The sequence below is a fragment of the Ananas comosus genome, linkage group 2 (genome assembly GCF_001540865.1).
Source record: "Ananas comosus cultivar F153 linkage group 2, ASM154086v1, whole genome shotgun sequence".
Classification (NCBI taxonomy): domain Eukaryota; kingdom Viridiplantae; phylum Streptophyta; class Magnoliopsida; order Poales; family Bromeliaceae; genus Ananas; species Ananas comosus.
The window spans coordinates 9,378,995-9,395,803 of record NC_033622.1 but is presented as its reverse complement, the minus strand read 5'-3'; the positions used below and the strand labels follow the sequence as shown (position 1 = coordinate 9,395,803).

The window sequence follows — 16,809 nt, the reverse complement described above, 5'->3', positions numbered from 1 at the left end:
CGATGAATTTGATTTTCAATTCTCCTGGTTTAATGATGTTCTCTGCTGTATTAAGGATTGATAAAGGGATTGGCTATGGCTGAATTACTTACCTTAGAAAATGATGTTTATATGGACTTATTTGTGCATAAGTTAGCAGCTTGGGATTGCTTCCAGATTGTAGAGTGCCGCAACGGAAACTGATGCTATTGGTTGCCGTGAGGGAAAAATTAGTTGGAAGTAGTAGGGAAGGTAGCCAAAAAGCTGAGAGTAATCTCAGAGAAAGAAGACAGCAATGGTAAGCTATAAGTTAATACTTAGTGATTATGATCAATTAATTGCTCAGAATTAATCCCATAAGGATTCAATTACTGTGAAATATGAGACTTGAAAATTGGATGTGTTTGGGACTGCCAAATCGAAGGATTACAGCTGAGAGATTCTGGGCCTATTGAGCTGTTGATTCAGGGAGGCCAGCTAAAACGAAACTCTAGAAGTTAAAGAGCAACCTAGAGAAGCGAGGTGCTGAAATTTTGATTTGCGCAGGAATTTTCAAGCTAGATTACTTGCTATTGGAGTTGAAAAGAAACTAGTGAAGCTTCAAAATTGAGGATGTGAATAGTTCTTCTTCTGAGTTGACAGTGATAGGGTTACTCTAAAGAGCGTATAATAAGTACTATGAATTAAGTTAATTGGAATTGGGTATAGGCTCGAAGAGGAGTAGTAAAGTGCAGAAATTCAAGCATTAGAAAGTTCTCTGCTGTGCGAGCTAGCAGCATACGAACTAATTGGGCAGCCGAACTAGCAGTAAATATGATTGTATCGATTGTATTATGAATCAGTTAATTGTAATAGAGATGTTAATTAAGAGTTCTAGGGTATTGAAGTTAATGAAAACTCAACCTGCATTGAGGATCGTTTCTAGTTATGAAACCTTATAAAACTAAGATTACACTCTATACTATGTACTTTACTAGGAAATGATCAGTAAAGAGAAAATTTGGGATTTAAATTAGCTTTAAATTTTGAGGCTAATTGGAAAGGCAAAACTGCAGTTGCTAAAATTCCTAATTAAACTCTAATAAATTAGCTCCACATTATTAATAGCATGTATGTATATTACATATGGCAATGATTATGGATATAATGTCAACAACTGGTCAGACTGAATAAGTAGTTTAAAATTCTTGACATTAGCAGTAAGAATTAATGGCCTGTTAGCAGAAATGGATTTGGGAGGAATATTAACGGTCTATACATAATATGAAATGTATTAAACTAACTATAGTATGTAATAGTGATATATTAATACTAGTTGGAGTTAAAGCAAAGTTTTGTAAAATATGAATGTGAATCAGTTTACTTTTTATTCCTTTAGGAAGGAAGGGTAAGCAAATGATCGGTAAGTTTTCGAGGATATGCACGTTCCGACGTACTACGACGCGGTATTTAAGAAACGACTTGTTCTAGCTTACTATGCATCGAGTCGCATCAGGTGTGAACTGTTTATACGCGTTTCGTGCGTTAGGTTCTGTCTTCGGATATCCCGACAGATTGGGTGGTGCTATCGAAATCTTTGAATCACCTTTATATGTCTATGATAATTCACTTGAGTCGATATTTAATTGTAATCATGATGTATAGGGTATTTGATATTATGTAAATATATTGATTATGAAAATGTTATTAACATGAGAATATATGAAAATTAGAATTGTCGAACATAGAAAACTATTGAATATGCATTGTGACTATAACAATAGAATAAACTTTGGTGACCATATCTAATTATTTAGAGTGCCGTTGCATCGAGAGAAGTGGAATTGTGAAACTAGCAATAAAAGAGCTAGTTAGAATTAAAGTTGTGACATGTATATTGTTGATCCTCTAAAGAGGACAGATCATTATCACATTCGTTTTGGTTCAAGTGACGGTCGTCTCCGTGACGAATGCAGTTCCGGAGTAGTCATATTTACTGGACCAGGGAGGTGGTTCCACAGCTTGACGGTCCGCGTCAGGGTGCACGAGTGGGGGCTCCGATGTATTTGGTGATAGCGTCAGTGGAGTTTTGTTAACAGAGGTTAAACTACATGCAATTGACACCAAAACCACAAGGGTAATTCTAGCTAAAAGAATGCATGCAGTATTTAACAGTTTACATTACTGCAATTTCTTTCAGCTTATGCAAGGCATAGTGGAGTAGTTTACCATTGTTAGCTAGCGAGGTTACAATTGTTTACTTTTCTTGACCTAACATTATGTCCTTGAATGAACTAGTGGGTGAAGTCGGCCTAGTGTCGGCGCCACGAAGCCGGGAACTTATTCTGTAGTTCTCACAACCACTAACATACGGTTCTAGTAAGAGCGTTAGTAGGGCGAGGATTCGTGGCAAGAGCCCGAGCAGTTTAGTCAGATTGTTACACCCAGAGTTAGTTGTTGTACCATTTTGGGATCATGATATATCTATTTTGAATTGTACAGAGACTTGTGAATGAATGTACTATTAAAGCACTCGTAATAATAAATGCTCTCTCAGTTTATTCAGTTCCAAGTTTAAAAGTTATTTTCAATTACCAGTGAATTTTCGCAGTAGCTAGCTTACTATCAATTGTTTAGTGGTTTGCTTTCCTCTCTAAGCGTGTATACTAGAAATGTTAATCCTGGGAACTGTTTATTTCTTACAGATTTACATGTAACTCTTGTGGGTGTTGACTTGGCGACAGAGGGAGGTTCTTCCGCTTCCAGGCGTCTTGTTGAACGGGCCGGACTCGACAAAATTGCGGGAAATAGCGGACGTTTGACCAGATAAATTTGGTATCAGAGTAAGTGATAGTGATAAGTCTAAGATGGACCTAGGGACCTTCAGGAATGGAAAACCATAAGGATCTAGTTCGGTGGCGTGGCAAAGTGACTGAGAAATATTTTGGTAATGTGCGAAAGAGTTAAACGATTTGTGGTTTTGATTTATATACCTCTAAAAAGGATCTTTAGTTTTGGTGGATCCAAGGTATGAAATGTATTATCAGCAGCAGAGTGTTTGTTGGGTTGACACACATAAAACCGAGGATGAGAATAGGCTTCAATTGCAGGACTTTCGCCGATTTGATTGGTGACGATAGCTTGTGTCGTGTTTGATCTTGCAAGGTCGGAAGAATTGTACGGTTGTTTACGCGTTTAGTGGTTTAGTGTTAGTTGTATCTCTAAAATAGAATCGATATTAGATTCGGGCATAGAGTGGAATCCATTGAACTTGACCGCGGGCGTTGAAGGAAAATTGAAATGCTTTCGGATCAGTTTAGTCACAACTGTACGGTGGCGCGTTGGTGTTGTTATAGTCATAGTTCCAATGTCAGACGTAGCATTAAGTGTATTTGAGTGGATCTGATATGTCATTGCGAACTCTAGAAGGCTGTGACATAAGTTTGAGATAATCTTGTGGCCTTCAGGAAAGTTTAGTCCATTGTTATTGGGATAATAAGGAATGTTCGGCCGGCGGTCAAGAATCTGTGTTTGGCTTACAGAAAAATTTTTCCTGTAGGATTTGTGTATTAGGACAGGAGTCAGAGAGTTTGTTGTTGGAATAAACGACAGGTGACCTTTTAGATAAGTTGAGAGAACTATAGCAGCACGTGAACTGTCAGTGAAAGAAGTACTGTAGAAGAGATTTTCTGCACGCTGAAGAGTGTTGAGCAATACGTTGTCAATTGGAGCAAGGCCGTTACGAGTGTGGAAGACTTCGATAGAGGATGTGTCAAATAATATACGCATGTGCCTAATTATGAACTTCTGATAGTATTGAAACTGAATCTTATGGCTGAGGTCTAAGGTGATATTCGCGCGAAGGAGCCGAATGGATTAGTAAGAATGGGCATGAACGATTGATTGTTGGTCGGGGTGCTCCAATTCGAGTGTTAAAGCGCACCGGATAGAGAGTTACAGTCTTTCATCTACGAATTCGAAAAAGGCTCTGATCGACTTAAACTTTTCTTTCAAGAGGTGGTTGTGGTAATCTCACCGCGGTTGTGTAAGGCCGCGCTGTATTATCGATACGTGACAATGGTAAGGTAAATATGACTTCCAGTAGGATTCAGATTGCTTTATAATGGGAAGATTGTGTAACTACCGAAAATGAGTTATTTTACAAGAGCTCTGTAGGTAGAGCCTTAGGATTTAAACTAGCAGCAAGGATGAGGAAAAAATTGTTCGTTTATTGGTTAGACATAGACGCGTTGATAATGCGTAGTGAGCGTAATTTAGTAAACCCAACTATACTGGGGCTTGAGATAAAGCGATGGGAATGGTGACCTAAATAGTAAATATGTGAGCACTGTTGGAGGCTTGCGGATAAAAGAATGAATATGGTAAATATGTTTATAAAGCATATCGGAAATTTGTAATGAGAATTAATTGAAATTAGAGACGTCTAGAGTGCAGAAATATGGATGATATTCCAAGAAGACTGGCTTGTAATTTGGTTAATAGAGTCATTGTGGTTAGAACGGTTTAAGATGATCACCTGGTTTTTGGCGATGTTAGTTGAGTTGTAATCAAATAGTGACTGGTGAATTTGTGTAATTATATGAAGGCATATAGCAGAAGTTGCCTAGTGGTGTGATATCTAATTGAGAGATGAGATAGTGTATGGACATCTTGAGCTTTAGTTGTCCGTTAGAGTGTGGATTTGTGGCCGCTCAGCCAAAGAGAGTTTTGGCAGTAGCACGTGAGCGTATGCTTAGGTTGAAGCGTGCATGCATCACTCGCGGCGCTGTAGCTGACACACTTAAGTACTTAGGAGACGATATTAATGTGGATTTGCTCGATAGAACATGTTGTGTGTGAAGACGTTGGAGGATACTAGCTTGAGGACGATCTGTGCTGGACCATGTGTGGACTTGGAGATGAGGCTATTCGAAGTTAAGAGTTTATGCGTGTGCGACGCGGCCGGATACCTATTGGTGGCAGAGATTTGGTCACGGACGGTTAGTTCCAGCTTGATGGTAACGAATGGCCCAGGCCACGTATCTTGACCGTTGAGATTAGTGTACACGGAGAGGTGTGAATTTGACCCATCCCTAAAATTCAAATGGTTTGGAGATTTGGGATTACTCCATGATTGGAGAGTAAAATGTGCGAGGATTTAAATGAGACTTATTGTGTGCTCGTATGATTGCGCTGTCTGCGCTTGCGAGCGAGACACGTTAAGTGATATCGTATATCAAGTTAGGCGGTAGGCCTTAGATTGGAATTACGGGTTAATGACCAGTTCGATTGGTAATCGAAGCATAATAATGTCGAGCGATTATTTCGAAATGCGAGGGTATAGTTAGTGTTGTGAATCGGGCTGTAGTGACTTGGGAGCAAGGCTCTGCGTCCTACCTCGTTTGCCTTTTTTATGCCCAGTTATCGCTAGCTGATGAGGAGGTGTTAAGATTTTAGAGGCGACACTAAAAAAGTGTATCATGGGTGACTGTGTTGTTTGCCTGAGAGTATTGGTGTGTGATATATATCAGGCGAACGTAGGCCGGAAAAAGTAAAAGTTTTCTTTCGAGTCATTTGTGCTTGTAGTTGGAAGCTCGTGAGATTTTGGGTGAGGATTTATGGCCTTAAATCATTAGAGTGGTAGTGGAGATGTTAGAATGAGCCCTTTTGTCGAGGCAGTGGACACATTTGTGAACAGGTGAGTGGAACCTCACAATTGAGTGATGTACTCTGTGAGTGAGTCGAGCGCCGGTGGTAGCGATGCCAGGTGAAGAAATCAAAATAGATTCCACTATTTGAGAGAGTCAATGAGGTATAGCGGATGTTACTTTGATAAGTTTGTATATGAATCAAGTAGTTATTACGAATTTTTGAAAGTAAGAGGGGGCATGCACAGGAATGATCCCCATCGTGGCCTGAAAAAAAACGATAGTTACTATTCTTAGAAAGTTAAGTAGATATGTTTATTTGGTGAATCTCGGAATTTGGTTATCTATCTCGATTTGATTGATAAGGGGGAGATCTCACTGAGCATAGTTAAGTTGATAGTGCGGACGGATTTAGTTGTTGATTGTATGAAAGAATTGTCTATTCTAAAGCTGTCATTAAAGTGAGAATTAAATGTTGTATAATAACAGGCATAAGTCTTTGATAGGTGGAGAATGGAGGTTGACTATTAGTAAGTCACGAATTGTGACTTGCATTGACCATTGGAAGTTTAGAAGACATTAAATAATCAGTTTTTCAGCGGAGAATGCGGCATATTCTGGATGTGCCTCGGAATGTGATTATTAGGTGATTGGCAGCGAAGTGATGTTACAAAATTGTTTGAGATTATGGCCTGCTCACACCTAAGAGTACCGAGAGTAAACCCCTATATACTAAGGCGCTGATGGGTGAAACATAAGAAAATGTAGCTCTGGGATTGTGAGATATAACAAGAAATAGCCCAAATGATATATCAAATTGATGAACAGAATCCTTCATTTGTTCCCAGGGCGAGAAATCTATTACAATTACTAGAGAAAATAACTTGGAAATAGTGTCAACTTATGCATTTTGGAATTTGTGTGACATGAGGGAAAGTGCAGAAATAGCATTATAATTCTGTTATATTGGTGAGTGTTGGACCCTATCTTCATTATGTTTAATGGAATGATGGAAGATATGTTAAGTTGTATCTAAGTTTCCGGCACGAACTTTGTTAATCGGTGGAGGAGATGAATAATATGGAAATTTGTTTAGTTGACGATGCTTAACTTTCTCTTCATGGAAGATCAAATGAGGTATTGAATGTTGAGATGTTGTTTGTACCAGTTCCAGAGTGGTTTTCTGGACGTGTAAGGAATGATCTCTAGATTAAATTGAGATCTAGGGCACAAATCGCTGGGCACCGAAATAAAACTTGAAAGGGGCATTTTCGGATCTATGACGTAACTTCGACGCTCACAAGCGTATCACTAGTGATGTATGAGTGTTATTAATTTATACTCGAAGTTATTTTGACACAGGTGCGCAGGCAAGAGGATTTGTGGTTAATGGCAAATTCGAGATGCTTGGATGGTGAGTGAGTGTAGGATTTTGGTGTATGTTATGCTAGTATGATCAAATGCGATCAAAATGAATGCCAAAATAAAATTGGGTTGTTTTCGAGCTTGAATTGGTTAGCTTCCGGCAACGTATTAGTATGTTTTGGAAGTGTTGCGAAGGACTCGCGAGTGAATTAGATGCGCAAAGAAGTTTGACATCTTAGCTGCTGCCAGTGATGTAGTGCAGGAGACGTGAATGTAGCTGAAAGCGATGCTTTGTAAACTTGCAGGGATGTTTTGTTAACAGAATATAATGTTTTGTAAAGGATAATTATTTAAAGCTTTGTCAGTTGGAGGTTAGTTGTCAGTTTTTTTTGGTCTTATCTACAGCCCAGCTCACCCAATTTTGTACTTGGGATTGAGAAAATCTTCCTTCTTAATCTTTTTTCGTTTCTTTCTCTCTCTCTCTAAACTCTGAACGGTTGGTCGGGTTGGATGTTGATAGAAAGAAGGATTTTGGCAGAGGAAAAGCTTGGGTAGAGCTGAATTTCAAGGTAACTTGATCAAATCCTTGTGTAGAGTTTGAGTTATTTACCTTCACAGATTAGTTTTATTGGAGTTTCATGATAATACAGTATATAGAAAGTTAAGAAGCTGTATCATGGACCAGCACATAGGTAATTCATGGATTAGAAGTCAAAAAATTGAATTGAGAAACATGCAATTCTGGTTTGAGGTTATGTATTTACAATTCTAAGAGATCTAAGTCGCAATTATAGAGTTTAGAGCTCTTACACCATGAGAAGGCTTTACCGACAATTTTCAGTGGCGTCTGATATGTGCGAGTTATTTTATGAATGGTTAGTTGTAGTATAAGCTGCAACGTAATAAGCTGAAATCAGAGGAGTATGAATTGATTCATTCCCTGGTCTTTAGAATGATTGTTCTGGCCTGTTTAGGACTTATTAGGAATTGGCTATGAGAATATCTAGATAATTTACCTTACTTAGCAAATGACTTGTTCTATATGGACTTATTTGTAGCATCAAAGTAAGCTAGCCTGTGATGCTCTCCAAATTGTAGAGGTGCCAAGGCCGACAGGCAACCTGATGTATTGTGCTGAGGAAAAAATTTAGTTCGGATAGTTAGGAGAAAGTGGCAAAGCTGGAGAGTAATCCAAGAGACAGCAAGTAAGCTAAATGTTAATTACTTACGTGTGACTTAAACTATACTTGCCTCAGAATTAATTCATAGAAGGATTCATTACTGCTGAAAATTGAGACTTGAATTGATGTGTTTGAGGCTGCTCGAAATGAAGAGATTCAGTGAAAGAGAGTTGGGTTATTGGAGCTGTTGATATCAACGAGGCCAGCTAAAACGACTCTATGAAAGGTTAAGAGCAACATAGAGAAGCGAGGTGCTGAAAATTTCTGCATTTGCCGATCAGAATTTCGCATATACTTGCTATTGTGAGTATGGAAAAGAGTAACTTAGGTGAAGCTTTCAAATTGGGTAAGTGTAATAGTTCTTCTCTGCAGTTTGAGTGATAAGGAGTATATCTAAAGAGTTATAGAGTACTTGAAATTTAGATTAATTGGAATTGGACCTATATGGGGCGGCGAAGAGGAAGTTAAGTGACAAAATTTTCTAGCATTAGAAATTCTTGCTGTGGAGCTGAGAACAACTAATTGCAGCAGGCGAATGACAGGTAAATGATGATTGTATCATGATGTAGCGAATTCAGATTATTGTAATAGTAGGGATGTTAATAAGATTTCTATGCGGGATTTGAGTTAATGAAACCTAAACATGCATTGAGGAGTTACTATGTTTGATTACTAAAACTAGCTATACACTCATATACATGTACATACTAGGAAAGTTGATCAGATAAAGGAGATTTGGAATTTAAATTAGCTTTAAATTTTGATCGTAAATGGAAAGGCCAAAATGCATTTGCTAAATTTCCTAATTTAAACTCTATAAAGTTTAGCTCACACACATATACTAGCATGTATGTACTAAATAATGATGGTCTATGGACTATAACTGAAATGGTAGAATGAATTAGTAGTTTAAATCTGAATTAGTAGTTAGAGTAGTAGAATAATAGGCTTGTAGTAGATCGATTGAGGAGGCTATTTAAATGTCTCTAATAATATAAATGTATCAAGACTAACTATAGGATACTGTACATAGTGATTACATAACATACTAGTTGGGGTTAAATGCAAAAGTTTTGTAAAAGATGAACATGTGATCAGTTTAACCTTTTTATTCTTTAGGAAGGAGGGTAAGAGATGCTCGGGAAGTTGAATTGGCACCTCCGAACGGACTACGAGCAGGTAATTAAGAAACGCTTCCGTTCTTAGCTTACTGCCGAATCGAGTCGCATGACTCGTGGATGTTCTATACGGTTTACCGTGATGTGGTTCTAGTCTTCGATTATCCCGAGTCGTACAGGTGGGTGGTGCTATCCGAAATCTTTGAATCACCTTTTATGTCTATGCTAATTCATTGAGCATATTTACATTGTAATCATGCATTATAGGGTATTGATATTATGTAAATGATATTGATTATGCAAATGCTTATTAACCATGAGAATATATGAACAATAGAATGTGAACATAGAACCCTATGAATGCTTGGACTATAACAATAGTAAACTTGGTGACATTCTAATTAGAGGGTTGGTTAGCATCGAGAAATGGAATTGTGAAACTAGCATAAAGAGCTAGTTAGAGTTAAGTGTGACATCGTCTATTGTTGAATCCTCTAAAAGAGGATCAGATCATACTCACATTCGTTTGGTTCAAGTGAGGTCGCTCCTCCTTGAACGATGAGCTCCGGAGTAGTCATCTTTACTGGACCAGGAGGTGCGTCTCCCCCAGTTGACGGTCCCGTCGGGTGCAGGTTGCGTCTCCCCGATATTTGGGATAGCGTCAGTGAGTTATTGTTAACCAGAGGGTTAACCAACATGAATTGGGTAAATTCAGTAAAAGCATGCATGCATATTTACAGTTTTCACATACTGCTTTCTTTCAGCTTTGCACAGGCATTGTAGTAGTTACATGTTATAGCAGGTTACAATCTGTTTACTTTTCTTGCCTACATATGCCTGAATAGACCTAGTGGGTGAGTCGGCGAGGTCGGCGGCCGAACCCACTGGGAACTTTTCTGTAGTTCTCACACCACTAACCATACAGGTTCTAGTACGAGCGTTGTGGCCGAGGATCGTGGCAAGAGCCCAGCAGTTTAGCTAGCTGACACCAGAGTATAGTTGTGTACCATTTTGGGATCATGTATCATCTATTTTGATGTACAGAGACTTGTGAATGAATGTACTATAAAGCATGTAAATAACTAAATGTTTCAGTTATTCAGTTCAGTTTAAAAGTTTTAAATTACAGTGAATTTTCAGCATAGCTAGCTTACTATCACTTGTGTGGTTGCTTGCCCTCGTGCAAGCCGTGTATACTGAAATGTTATCCTGGGAACTGTTTATTTCTTTATACATGTACTCGTTGTTGTTGAGCCTTGGGCGGACAGAGGAGGTTCTGTCCGTTCGGCGTCTGTGAACGGGCCCGGATCGACCAAATTGGCGATAGCGGGACGTGACAGAGAGAGGGTGGGTTTTCTCTCTTTTTCTCTTTGACTTTATGACCTCTCTTTCTCTTTGGTTCTCTTTACCAAAGAGAGGAGTAGAGAAGAAAGAAAAATTGAAATTTGCTTGGTGGTGAAGCAAGCTTGGTGGAGAAGAAGGTTTGGAATTGAGCTACTTTCTTCATCTTCTTCATCACTTGGATTAGAGAAGAAAGCTTGTTTAAGGTAAAACCGACGCGGAGGATCATTCGGATTGAGATTCCGTTGAGCCGGTGGTGGTCAAAGTGAAGAAAATTCTATTTTTGCTTCATTTGTTGCAGTTGGAAGAAAACAACGGCCGTAAATCGCGCTGCTAGGCTACTCGCTTCGTGTCGACATCACGAGGTGGGGGGTGCTATCCGAAATAGCTGAGTTTCATTCTATGTCTAAGTTCTACTTTTATTGATCATATATCATCATGCATAGAATAGTGAGAATCCTATGAGTTGTGGTAATTTCATGCTTAGTGTGAGGGATAATGATCCATGATTGCATGATACTTGTAGGAATATTTATTTGCATGATGTTGAGATAGATGTGGACATGTATGTTGCATGAGAACTTTTATATGATACCAATATAGATATTTGTACATGTTGTATGAGTTGCTAGTGGACATATACATGTGGATGTGATATAAGAATAGACTAGATTCATGAGGAACTAGTATGTGAACCAATGACATTGTGAGAATTGGAAACTAATGCATATGTGGCTGAGCAAAGCATGCCTTGTGATGATTGGGATGTAGTATTCCCGCGGTCCTCTGGTAGGGGGACTTAATCATACTCGCATTGTCTGTTAAAGCTTGTGGATGGTCGCGCCTCCCAAGCAGTGAGCTCCGGAGTTGTATCACAATGAGATTAAGACGGGGGAGAGAGTCACGACGGTGCGCCCTCGGCAGACGGTCACGGTCACGTGACAGTATGTGTGGCGAGTGATTCGACCTTCGGGCGAATCGTTTGGATTTGACACAGGCATGATCATGGCATTTCGTATATAGTTTGCATACATGATAGAACTTAAACATGTACTTGTTGACATGATTGCATCATTGGTAAAGGCATAGCTACACATTTGAGCATGATATAGATGTGGATGAGCAAGGTAGGCTTATTGTTATATCTATTATTCCTTTGACATGTTGACCTCTTTATTGTTTCTATGCCTTTCTTGGACCTAGTGGGAAAATCGGCGGGGTCGGCGGCCGAACCCACTGGGAACTATGGATAATAGTTCTCACACCCTGTTTTGCAGAGCCTAGTTCGAGCGCGTGTGTCGAGGATCGCGGCAAGGGCGTCGCGCAGTAGATAGCATGGACCACCGGCGTTAGCTCACTACCCTCGAGTATAATAAAAAAGGAAAGAATGATATGTAAAACCCTTTTGTGAAGAAATGTAATGTATATGAGGGATGGCATTTTGGTTGTATGTATGAGAAGTCAAATGAAATATGTAATGTTTCTTGTGTGTGAACAAGTGATGTAATGGATAGTTTAAATTCTCTTGTATCTGTGATTGCCTCTCTCAATGTTGAATGCTAACATCTCTTATTGGATATGTATGCATAGACTTTGTTACGCTTCGGGCGGGCAGGGGAAACTCTGTCCGTTCGGCGGGTCTGTTTTGGGCCCGAACTGTTCAAATTGACGGTGTCGGGTCGTGACAGATTGAGGTGGTATCAGAGCGGAGAACGGTCTAGGAGGACCTAGGAAACCTTAGGACTTATGGCCTTAGGGACATAGGGACGTGAGTGACGATGACTCTTTGTTAGTGGCGAAAGTGTAGTGATTGGGTCAAGTAGTGATGTATGTCTCTAATGGATCTTAGAGACGGATTCAGGGTGTGATTTATCCTTAACTTGAGGAGGTCATGTTGGCGGCCGACAACATGATGCCGAGAGAAGAGAATGAGCACCCTTGCCTAACTTTCGCCTAATTGGGTTGTCCCGTTGGTGTTACTAACTAATGTTAGTTATGAATTTGTGGAGTTTAACCGGGGGTGTTGTTTCTTTCAGGACGTAATGAGACGTGGAAGGCCACCCCCAATGGTACCCACTCCTGATTCGGCACCGCCTCTTGATGTGCCTGAGTCGTCGGTAGCCGATGAGATACAAGATTTGCGGGATCAAGTTGCCGCTCTTGTTGGAGTGGTACGGAGGCAAGCTGAAGCTTCTCAGCAGTTGGCTGAGGCCTCCCAGCGACAAGAAGAACAGATGGCGCTACTTCGGGAGTTGGTGTCCCGACAGGCGGCGACGGCACCTGTCACTCAGCAGCCGCCCATCTCACCTGTGCGTGCCCCTGCTGGAGTTGAGGGGGCGGGTGCGGCAGCACCACCACCGATGGCATACACTGCGCCACCGGGCGTTGCGGCGGGTACTTGCTCGGCGATGTCAAGTACTTCGACTCCTATTGATCCGGCGTTGGAGGCCGAGAGGGACCGAGCCCTCGCTTGCCTCACCGCCTTCAAGAAGTTTAATCCGCCTATTTTCAACGGGGAGTCAGGTGACCCGTGGGAGATGGAGTCCTGGGTGGATACAATGGAGAAATTGTTCGAGGATCTCTACACCCTTGAGCAAGATAAGGTGCACCTAGCTGTGCACTGCCTTGAGAAGTACGCCCGTGTTTGGTGGAAGGCGACTCGTCAAAATCGCTCCCCTACATTACCCCCGATGATGTGGGAGGAGTTCCGAGGGTTGCTTTATGGCGTTCACTTTTCGGACAGTGAGGTTTTGTTTCATTCGATCTCTTCTCTTTGTTTGATTTTAGGTTCACGATTGGATTCCGGCGGTGTTTGGATCGAAGAAATGGCGTATATAGATTAGTGTCATTTGAAGTTATTAATTTCATTGTGTTAGCAATGTACTGAATTCTCTTGCGTTCCTATTGTTATTGAAGTTGTTAGGAATTTTTTTCCTGTTCCTTGTTGGAATTTGATGTTGTTTGCCCAATTTAATGCGGAGTGTTCTGTTCTTTTCATGTGTAGATGAACCAGAAATATCTGAGGTTCCTACAGTGTCGAATGTTCGGCAGGATCTTAGCGAATGGCAAGCGAGGCATGCTACTCTTGTTCTCTCAACTGTTAAGGTTAGTCTTATCATCAGCCTTTAGTTGATTTTATCTAGTTTTCTGTTTACTTTGAATAGTGTTTTGCTTAACTTGGTTCCTGAAGCTGATAGACAATATTATGAACTTGATGTAAACTCTTTATTGAAGGAATGTATAGTAAACACTATCTTTTCTTCCTCAGACTGAAGTTGTCGAAGTTTAATACTAGTGACACATGGATTAAGAACTCTCAATTCATGATATTCTACTATAGATCTCTTTGTCCTACTAAATCTACTTGAGCATTGGATTTATTGAAGCCCACGAAATATCAATTTCACATATAAGAAACAAATTTATACTTGTGTCTCTTATAACATTGCCATAATTCTGCTGGTATTCATATATGATATTTTCATACTGAGCTAGTGTACAAGTGATGAGAAAACTCCATCTTATATATATATATATGTACACATCCACACACCTGGAAATATAATCATAGACTAAGACAACCAACAGCTTGTCACCTTAAAAATCCAAACTCTCCTCATAATTTGTACATTATTAACCCCACAACTGTACCTATCCTTTCCGAAGCATCCATGGCCACCTAGCTTATAAAAAATATAAAAGAAAAAGCCCTAGGCCAAAAGGTGGAGTGTATGAGAAGCCACTTTCTTTAACCCAGAGTACAAGCGACTTGTCCCTAAATTCCATCCCGCTCTTCTATTAGTGACTGATCTTCAGGAAGGAGTCGGCTTCGAACTTGAAATTTCACTCACTGATCTTCAAGCTCTTTGATATTTATGCTAGGGACGGTTGGTGGAGTAGAAACAATACGTTGCATGGACCGACCAAAGTCTTCGAAACACTCGAAGTTAGAGATCTTAAATGCGAAAAAGACATGCTTGTGGTGTCTGTGCTGTTTCACCCTCTTGTCAGTTGTAACATATTTGAAACTTGTATTATCACAGCACTCGAGTGTCTTGTGGTGTCTGTGCTGCAGTTAAAATAATTGCCATTTGCATCTAAGAATTACTTGTTATGCAGCTGACTCTGATGCCCTTCTTGGCCCACAGTGTGGGCGAGGAGAAACTACTTACTATAGGGCTTTTGGCAAGCTGCACACATGTAACTTCCCTATCTCTTTTATCATCATCATTTTTTTTCCCCTTCTAATTAGCTAATAATTTTTCTTCAGATGCTGAATAATTTGTCAAATGTTTCAGGTTTTCCTATATAGCATCTCTTGGTCATATTGGGTACTCTCTTAGCACCCGTCTGGTTACATAGTTGTCTACTTTCTTTTATTGAATTATGCTATTTATAATTGGTTTAATTGGGTAGCTGATTCTGTTGAGCAATGATTTTAAATTTGTACCTTCCAAAAAATGAACCATTGAATTTTTTTAGTCTTTTGCTTCTTTCTTACTATCAGTTTATCATGATCTTGTAAGTACCTTATTTTGCTGCTATGTTTGTGATTCTAAGCGTCTTTGTTAACCCATGTGTGAGTACCAGACTCTCTTATTTTCATTTAGTACATCATAAGCCTAGTGGTGTAATTCGCCGAGGCTGGCGGCTTACCCACTGGGAACTATTGTTAATAGTTCTCACGCCCTTTTTGTGGTTGTTTTTACAGAGCCATCTACAGGAGAGGCTAGGGATCGTGGCAAGGGAGTCGCGTCTAGCTAGACATTGCTAGGAGCGTGCTAGTTGATCACCTTGCTACTCGCGCTACGGCCGAGGGTGATGTCCTGTATAGAGAGACTACCATTGTACAGATATTTTATGTACCCTGGGTTGTATATGAGTTTTGGATCCAGATGTTATAGTGTCACGCCCCAATCCCCGCCAATTTGGTCGGGTTCGGGTCACGTCAACAGACGCCGAACGGACAGAGCCTCCCCTGTCTGCCCAAGGCTCTAACAATATGTATAAATAGGCAACCAACGAGAGAATTGCATATATAATACAAGGCTTGCACGAGGGCAAGCAACAACAGAAGCGAAAGCTCTAAACTAATATACAACATGCATGATACTTGATTTCATTTGAACCAAATACAAGTAAATAAGCTATTACATTTGTGTTCAAACATCATTTCTTTTTACATTTAGTCATCCACCAAATACATGATTGATTACACTTTACGTTTCTAAGTCAACATGGTAAAGTTGATACAAGCATAGCAAAGAGGGAATGACTACAAAATGTATAAAGACCCGGTGGCCGCTATCTACGGCGCTATACCCTTGCCACTGTCCTCCGCCGCCCCGCTCGTGCTAGGACCTGTAGGGTTAGTGGTGTGAGAACTAGAACAAAGTTCCCAGTGGGCTCGGCATCCGACCTCGCCGACTTACCCACTAGATCCATCCAGGCATAAGTATTTCAAAGGAGGAAAAGTAACCACTACTAATGTGACTAATACTATGCCTGCAAGAAAGAAGTCAGTAGATATATATAATTCAATGCGATAACGGAAATGCATGCATGCTCCAATCATAATCAAGCTTTGGCTCTTACCCAATCTTGCCGGTTAACTCTGTTAACCCCAATAACTCACAACCCAAAATTCCTTAATAACGGGGGACTCGAACCTCCCTAGGGACCGTCAACTGGTAGGACTTTACCTCGCCCAGTGGTGACCAACTCCGGAGCGCACCGCTCGAGGGGGAGCGACCTCCCTCAAGCCAAGATGTAATGTGAGTATCGATCTAATCCCCAACTTGAGGATTCATAGCCACTGGTCACAATGCCGATGTCATGATAGGTCTCTACCTATTCATTCTTGCCACTCTCAAGGCCATACCCATGATGATGCCATAATTTGGTTAAACTATGTTTAACGGTTTATCTCTCAATGCCAATCTTGTTTCTATGTCAATGTCACCCTTGTTTTCTATTGTCCAAGTCCAACCTCACATTCACACAACTTGAGGGTCCAATCACACATGTCCATTTTGGTTCTATCGTCCGATATGTTCAAGTTAGTTGGAAACATATAAATGAAGTCAAACCAAGTTCCACATGTATCTACCCTACTATGCATGAATGGGTATATATATATATATATGCTCAAGAATAGAGAAAACAGACATAGAAGGGAATCCAACGATTCCGACGTGC

The 16,809-nt window shown here is 40.3% G+C and overlaps 1 protein-coding gene and 1 long non-coding RNA gene across 2 annotated transcripts; both read left to right on the top strand.

The window, feature by feature from the left end:
- On the top strand, positions 10,767–12,143 carry LOC109706950. The gene is made up of 2 exons (XR_002215384.1): positions 10,767–10,817; positions 11,889–12,143. It is a non-coding gene; the product is annotated as an uncharacterized LOC109706950 (long non-coding RNA).
- Positions 12,678–15,764, top strand: LOC109727434. Its single transcript, XM_020257569.1, has 6 exons — positions 12,678–13,358; positions 13,616–13,716; positions 14,494–14,617; positions 14,731–14,811; positions 14,910–14,942; positions 15,323–15,764. The coding sequence occupies exons 1-6, from the start codon at positions 12,678–12,680 to the stop codon at positions 15,383–15,385; spliced, it is 1,083 nt and encodes a 360-aa protein (XP_020113158.1). The 3' UTR covers positions 15,386–15,764.